At 37.3% G+C, this 8,068-nt stretch overlaps 1 protein-coding gene across 1 annotated transcript in view; it reads left to right on the top strand.

The window, feature by feature from the left end:
- The window catches only part of TANGO6 (transport and golgi organization 6 homolog), a 190,183-nt gene that overhangs the window by 6,916 nt on the left and 175,199 nt on the right, over positions 1 to 8,068 (top strand). Inside the window, 4 exon segments of the mRNA XM_074286127.1 lie at positions 991 to 1,107; positions 3,032 to 3,173; positions 5,207 to 5,343; positions 6,306 to 6,468. Coding sequence (XP_074142228.1) covers positions 991 to 1,107; positions 3,032 to 3,173; positions 5,207 to 5,343; positions 6,306 to 6,468 — 559 coding nt within the window.

Here is an 8,068-nt window from a genome sequence, read left to right as displayed (position 1 = left end):
TCATTTCCCAGAAATAAACTTCCAAGTCCTAAAAACAGCCCTATGTGAATTAACTACTGGGACCACCATCTTACAGCCACTCGGTATTCCGGCTATGAGGAATGTGTTTACTACACCTGGTTCCAGAAACCTCTTTATCTTGCCTTAAAAACAATCTGAAGAGCAATTTTCCTTTCAGGTCTTTTCTGAGAATTCTCTTATCCTTCTCAAGCTTCTTTCTGTTTCTCACCCAAATGACCTTTCCTTTCTTTTTTTTTTTTTTTTTTTTTTTTTTTTAAATTCTTTCAATAAATAAAATGTCCACAAGAGAAAGAAGCATCTCACATGGATAATAAATTAAAGAAATAGAATCATTTTAAACTATGGCTTCTGGAGTAAGAACCATTAATATCATATAAAATCTTAGAGCTGTGGCTCAAGCATACTGCTTTGAAAATTGAAAACAAAATAAGTCACTTAAGAGAAATGGATCCTCTTACAGAAGTTTTCAGATACTAGTTGTTGACTATGAACTGAAAGATCACATCTTTCTATTATGCACTGGTTAGTGATGGGAAAGTTGTCTTTTATCATTTTGATGACACATTGGTGCAGGATACTCTTTGGAATCTTCTAGTTTCTATTAACCAATCAGCAAATGTTCATTCATCACTGTTCCACATACTTAATACTGCTTCAGGTGTCATGAGGAATAAAGAAATAGCATAGTTTATTCTCAAATAACTTACAATATATTTACCAAAAGAAGATTACATACACATATGCTAAACATAATTTACATATACAATAGGCTGTATACACAAATACACACGTACATTGCCAGCAGGTCATGATGGCCATGGGGACAGGAAACTGAAACTTACTGCTTGGCTGTGTTGTGAGGTCAGTAGACCACTAGAGGGAGGCAGCACCTTATTGCAGCACCCCACTAGTGGCTGGAACAGAATGGCTGGCTACTTTGTTGAGAAAACCTTGACTTCTGTTTTTTAGGGTCTGAAGGAAGAAGAGAGGGCCCGAGCAAGAGAAGCCTTGCAGAGCATTTTGGATCAAGTCTACCAGCCCCTGGTTGTTCGGGAGCTGATTCTTCTCCAGGGAGGAGCTCACCAGGTGCTTAGACTGTAGCCTGGGAGAAAGGGCTCATGGGCATGTGTGCTGGGACTTTTGTCCAATGGGGAATTAATAGGAGATTGCATAATTGGAGTGCTACGTTTAACAATTTATAATTTAGTGAAGATGCCTTACCCTTCAAGGTCACTTGATGGTATTTATTTAACTTGTTCCAACAAGGAGCAAAGGACAGGAAACTTGAAACTAATTAAAATGGAATCTTCTTTTAGATGACTTAGAAGGGTTGTAGATAGGAGAACTTTTTCCCCAGGGGAATATCAGGACCATTTAAAAAAAAAAAAAAAAGACATTATCAAGATTTTTTATTTAAAATTGAATTCTCACCAAAATGAAACCTTCTGTTTTTACACAGAGTTATTTTCAAACAATAATTTTTTTTCTGGAAGCATTTGAGGATATAAATCTAATGGGGTATTTGGCTGCATTAAAAATGAATAATTAAAAATGTGCTTCTCATTATGAGCCAAACACTGAGTTTAAAGAAGGTCCTGCTAAGCCTGAGATATTTTTCCTTATTGATTTCTGAGTCCCCAAAATATTCTTTTGTTATATTATTTAATGGAAGGAATTTGTAGTTGATTAGCTCTTTTTATTTTTAGTTCCTAAATATGTTGATATGTTTAGATGAATACAAATTGCAGTGGTAGGCATTTTGCCCAGAGGGTGGTTTACTTCTGTTTTTGATGATGTCATTGCTCAGTGAAATGAAGGTTCTGTGTTTTATTGAGGATGAAAAATGAGATTACTGATACTAAAATAATTCCTTAAAAAATACAAAATTTTAAATGATTAAAAATCCATTTTTCTTGTTTTCTCCTCCAAGTGGGAAAAAAAATTTTAAAATAAAACCTTTTACAACAAAAAATGCAGTCTAGCAAAACAAATTCTTGCATTTACCATGTCCCAAATTAAAATATATCCCATTTTGCACTTCTCTGCCAGGTGGTGGATAGCATGCTTTATCATTAAGCCACTGGAATTGTGGAGTATGCTTGTGAATCAGTGCTTTTAAGGCATTTAGAATTGTCTTTATAGTGTTGTTGTTATGGAAGGACAACTACCAATAACCATGGTATAAATTGTTTTCCTCTTTCTTCTCCCTTCACCTTATGTCAGCTCATACTTAGCAGGTTTCTCTGAAATGCTCCCTTTTCATCACTTTTTACAGAATCATTATTTTCCATCACACTCACTCACTATAACTTTTTCATCAGACACCACACGAGTTTCCAATTTTTTACTACTACAAAAAGAACTGCTACAAATATTTTTGCATAATATGAGCCCCTTTCCTCTCTGCTGTCTTTGGGGTATTGGCCAAATAAGGCCATCAATAAGTGAGAAAATTGACATAGCTTGGTAACTCTTTGGGCATAGTTCCAAATTGCTTTCCAGAATGGCTAGACCAGTTGACAGTTCCCTGAATAGTTCATGAAGGTAATTGGTTTCCCACAGCGCTAACAATGTTTATAATTTTCTTTTTTCATCAGATTTGCCAATCTGATAAGTATGAGTTTGAATCTCAGAGTTGCTTTGATTTTCATTTTCTAATCATTAGTGGTTTAGAATATTTTTATATGGTTATCAATAATTTGGATTTATTCTATAGAAAATTGCCCGTTCCTATCCTTTGAGAATAAAAGAGAAGCTTTCATTAATTTCTATAAAGTGTTTTTGTTGTTATTATTTTTTGTTTGATTTTGGATTTTTGAAGAGAATGTCGCTTTATTTGCTGTATACAAAGTGTCTCAAAAGTCTCCATGAGGCTTTAAGCCTTTAAAGCTATTGAGGCTGACATTTGCACAAAGACTTTCTATATTGGGATACAATGAAATATTTTGTAAATTTCACATCTCACTATTATTTTTATGACATTCTAAAGATATTTTCCCCATTCCTTCAGATGTCCTCAGATATGAAAACGCCAACTAGTGGTCGGGCTCCAGCCTGGCTCCGACGTCTTTGTGGACAGCTGCTTTCAGAAAGGTTGATGAGACCCCATGGCGTTCAGGCTGTGATCCGGGGCATTCTGGAAGGAGCTGGTGGTAAGAAATCAGATATTTCCACTTTAGGTTCCTTTTCTTTTGAGTTTATCTATGGGATAGATCAGCATTTGTCTAAAAGTAAGTGCAAGAAAACTAACTGAAATAGTTTTTGTACTTGGAGGAGGCAGGTTGGAAGTTCATCCAGATTTATTGTGTCCCTAACACATATTTACCATCTGTGGGACAAGGAGCAAATCACTTAATCTCACAGTGTCCCAGGCAGTTTTCCAAGTCTGTACAAACTACATCCTGTCTGTTATTGTAAAGACAATAAAACTTTATTTTAACAACTATTCTTACTTCAGGAGTCCAAGAAATAGGCAAAGGGCTTGATAATACATTGCTGATGTCCATTGGTAAAGGTATTTTTTTTTTACTTTAGGAGTTCTCCATGCTTAGGAAATCATAGTTTGAGGTAAAGATCAAAAAAATAAAAAGAGTTCCTATTTTATGGTACCTCATTTTTCTGTTATTAATCTAAAGGAATCTATTTGGGCACATTGTTGTGTAATAAATCTGGATTTCATCCTCATCTGTGCTACCTCTTAGCTATGTTGCTCCAGATAAAGTCACCTCTCTAAAACTGTTGTGCCCACAGAATAATACTCGCCCTACCTATTTCCCAAAATTGTTGTGAGATCATTTATGTGAAATTAGTATCTATAAACTGTAAGGTGTAAATACAGAATTTTTTTTTTTTTTTTTTTTTTGAGGCTGGGGTTAAGTGACTTGCCCAGGGTCACACAGCTAGGAAGTGTTAAGTGTCTGAGACCAGATTTGAACTCGGGTCCTCCTGAATTCAGGGCTGGTGCTCTATCCACTGCGCCACCTAGCTGCCCCTAGAATATTCTTTAAAAAATGAGGTTTACCTCTCTTGTCGTTCATTTATGTCTAAGTTTTCATGGACCAATTTGGGCGTTTCTTTGCAAAGATCCTGCTGTGGGTGGCTCTTTCCTTTTCCAGCTCATTTTGCAGATAAGGAAACTGAGGCAGGCAGGATTCAATGACTGGTCCAGAGTGACATTCACTCAGCACTCTGCACTGTGGCGTCACCTAACTGCCCATGCTTACTATGGCTGCTCATAAAGTGGAGAGCTGGTGTTGCAAATAGGGAAGAATGGAAGAGAAAGGCTGAGAGGAGAAAGGCAGGCAAGCCTTTGAGAAGTCTCTCCTCCTTCTAGCTCTAGATGGTGCTAGAAAGCTGGCTCTTCAGCTCCTGCAGAAGACAGTCTCTAATCAGCTCTCAGCATCCCTTCTTTCTTCCAGTCCTGTCAGTTCCCTGTATCAACTGCAGACCTTCAGAACCATTTGTTTTTCTCTGTGTTTCATGCAAATGTCCACCTAAGAAAGGGGCAGCATCTGCCCCTTATACTCACCGAACAATAGGTGAGCAGAGATTAATATACAATGCCAAAGCAATTAATTTCACAGACATTCTAGGGCATATTGCCAAAGGAGCTTGGAAATTCTTTATGAAAAAGCACTTTATTTAAATGTACAAGGGTGTTGAATATGACATTACTTCATGACTAAAGAAGCAGTTCTTTTTCAGTGCAGAATCCTGAAGATTCCTATAAGAATGGGGTGAATATTTATATTCTACTAATCTCCTTAGTCACATTATTTTTGATGGGTAGAAATTAAATACTTTGTTGAGCAAGGAGCTTTTGATGATTTTTTAAAACTCTCCACTAATTAAATAAGAGGGAGGTCTTGGGAGTAGCAAGCTGCACTTGATAAAAGTGTGTAGCACGATCCTTCAGAGCAAGCCCGTAAACCTTAGTTCCTCTGACTGGCTACTGGTTGCTACTTCAGGTCCATTCGTTCCTATTTCAGCTCAACCATGCTTTTCGTAAATTGTGCATCAAGGAAAGGTGAGTGGCTGATGAAATAAGAAAAAGTCAGTGTTGGCATGCATTGCATTAGGCAGATTCTTCTACACTTTGATAAATGAACTTCCCTTTGAGCCTCAGAGTCTTTGGTTTTAAGTAAGTTGCTTGAGTTTATTTGATGTTTTCATCTATTGAGTACAGCTGGAGCAGCTGGTGGAGCTGGTGCTGAGGCAGTTGCTGCTGACTGGAGGAAGTGTGACATGGTGGCTAAGATTTTGTCCTCCTGCCCCCAACAGTCCCTTTCCTTAGAAGCTTACTATCAGCAAATCTGCCCTCAGGTAAGTCATGATTACATTTTTACCTCCAGAAGGCTCTCTATTCTTTTCTTGAAAGGAGCTTTTAGCATCCCTGTGTATCTTTTGATGGGGCTAGAAGTGGGATAAAAAAGTGGGGGAAAAAGCAATAACAAGTCTGTGATGCCCTTAGATGTCTGGGGCTGCATGCGCGCTACACTGACTGGCTCAGCGTGTGCCTATCCTACGCTGGCAGGCGCGGGTAACCCGTTGAACCCCATTCGTGATAGGGATCGGGGATTGCAATTATTCCCCATGAACAAGGAATTCCCAGTAAGTGCGGGTCATAAGCTTGCCTTGATTAAGTCCCTGCCCTTTGTACATACCACCCGTCGCTACTACCAATTGGATGGTTTAGTGAGGTCCTCCTTTAGTCTGTTGTGAAAAGGCACTCTCTCTTTGTTTTTTAATGGATTCCTTTGGAAGATTGGCCATTAGTTGAGAATCCACAACGTGACATATTTAATTAATTTTTCTTTGGGGTTAGAAGGTCAAATGGAAGTTATCTTATTCCTGAGATTTTGAATGTAGAGATGAAAATTTCCTTTCACTAGATTGAATGATCATTTTGCATCTGTAGGAATCTGAAGAGTCATAAAGCACTACAGTGAACTGTTAGTTGGAATTCAAAGCTGTTTTCTTGGAGTGCTCTGTTCTCCAGGATTACCTTGTGCTGAAGAGTATGCTTACAGACAAAATTGAAAAATCTGATGCAAAGTTGTTAAATGCATGAATTATATATGCATATATTTGACAATGAAGATAAAGCTATCAGTTTCTAAATAATGACTAACAACTAAAATAGCTCCGTGCTTAAAAATTTATTAATAGTCTCTTTGGGACACCTCTGGCAATCAAGCACCCACTGGTTACTCAAAGGCTCTAGCAGCTTGAAGATCTGGAATTTTTCAGTGATTTTTCTGATGTCTCTCTTTTTTCCCTTTCAGATTCTAGATTTATTGCACATTCAGGATAAATTGGTAGCCCGGCAGTTCCAGAGAGTTGCCACCACAACCTTCTTGACCATGACAAGAGAACACCCTCAATTGGCTAAAAAACACTTGATTCAGCCAATGTTAGAGCCAATTCATCGATGTTCAAGTATGGCAGGTAAAGGACTGATGAAGTTGGAATTACAAGCCAGAAGAAAATGACCTGTTATTTCTACTTCAACTACAGTGTAGAATCTTGGGAGTTATCCTTCACCACTTGCTTTTTTTTTTTTGGATAAAATAATTTTTTGGATACTTTTTTTAAAATTGCTGTCAGTTCCCACTGCCTTCTCCCAAATAGAATTCTTATTTGTTATGAGGAAGTACAGTGAAGCAGAGTAATGAAACACATTGATTTTGTCTGTCTTTCTGTGAAGAGGAAGGAAGGCATATTTTTTCGTTTATTTATTACTTATCATAATTTGTATAAATATACATGTACTTTAAGCATTCTTAATAGTATTTTATTTTTTTCCAGTTAAAAATGTAAAGATAGATCATTTTCAACATTCATTTTTGTAAGATTTTGAGACTCAAATTTTTCTCTTTTCTTCTTCAGTAAGCCTGTCTGACCTAGGTTATACATGTACAATCATGTAAAACATTAGAAAGCACATTTAATCATCAGTCCTCTATGATCACAGCTGGTCACTGCATTGATTAGAGTTCCAATCATCCTTGCATTACTTTGTTCATTGTGTAAATTATTCTGCTTTTTCTTACATCCTTTTGCTTATACTGCTTCCCAAGTTTATCCAAATTCTTCATATTTATCATTCCTTAAAGAAAAAGAAGAGTTTTTAAAAGGCCTTGAGGGACTTTGGTGGGAATGTTTGGTAGTGGTCTGAAAGTCAGTCAAACATGTAAAATAGAGCTAATTAGGCTTGTCCTAGCCGAAAGGACTCCTGTGTAGAAAAAGCTTTGTAAACTTTAAATCACCACTTACATTAGTTATCCATGGTGTGGTTCAAGAATGAATTAAATTGATTTTTAAACTCTCTAGGAGTTTTAATGTCCATTTTATGTTTGATTTCTGTGAAAGGCAGTGTCCTTAGGGATTGAGAACAGATTTGGAAACCAAGAAGACTTAGATTCAAAACTCTAGGGATGCTTTGGGCACCTCCTTAAGACTGGAAGTTGTAGAGAAGCTAAGCTGCACTAATGGAGGAAGCTCCTTGTTCCGTGGCATTACAGGTTCAGCACGAGTCTTGTCCCCGATCCTGCATGTCCTCCCCAAGTCTGACACAAGGCATAGAATAAGCTTGCAGAGAATTACACAGTATATATTAACATACAATTAAACTTTTTTTTTTATATATAGCTATTTCTCCTTGTTCTAGAAGCTATATATAATATAAAACAAAACAAAATTTTAATGAAAAATAGTCAGTTTTTGGTCTACCTTTAACCCTGGCTGGCTCTTGGTGGGCAGGCCCCTGTCTGTCTGGCTCCTTCCAGAGTCATTCCTATTGGGATGGGAGAGAGCTCAGGTGATTGCAGTTTATCCCCCTTCCACTTACTTTCTCTTGGTTCTGGATCCTTCTGGATGGGGGGGTCTTTGCTCCATGTTTTACTCATCTCACAGAAGCCACGTAAGGCCAAAATAAAACCATTTGGATAACTAAACAGCTTCTTTGGTCTCTCTTTTCTCTTCTGTTCTTTCTGTGGAAGTTTGCTTATTTTGCTATTGAATTGCTTATTTGCTATTGAATACCCCT

Source organism: Sminthopsis crassicaudata, chromosome 2 (genome assembly GCF_048593235.1).
Source record: "Sminthopsis crassicaudata isolate SCR6 chromosome 2, ASM4859323v1, whole genome shotgun sequence".
In the NCBI taxonomy this organism is placed as follows: domain Eukaryota; kingdom Metazoa; phylum Chordata; class Mammalia; order Dasyuromorphia; family Dasyuridae; genus Sminthopsis; species Sminthopsis crassicaudata.
Note: the sequence above shows the minus strand (reverse complement) of the source record. Positions and strands in the feature narration are given on the sequence as shown.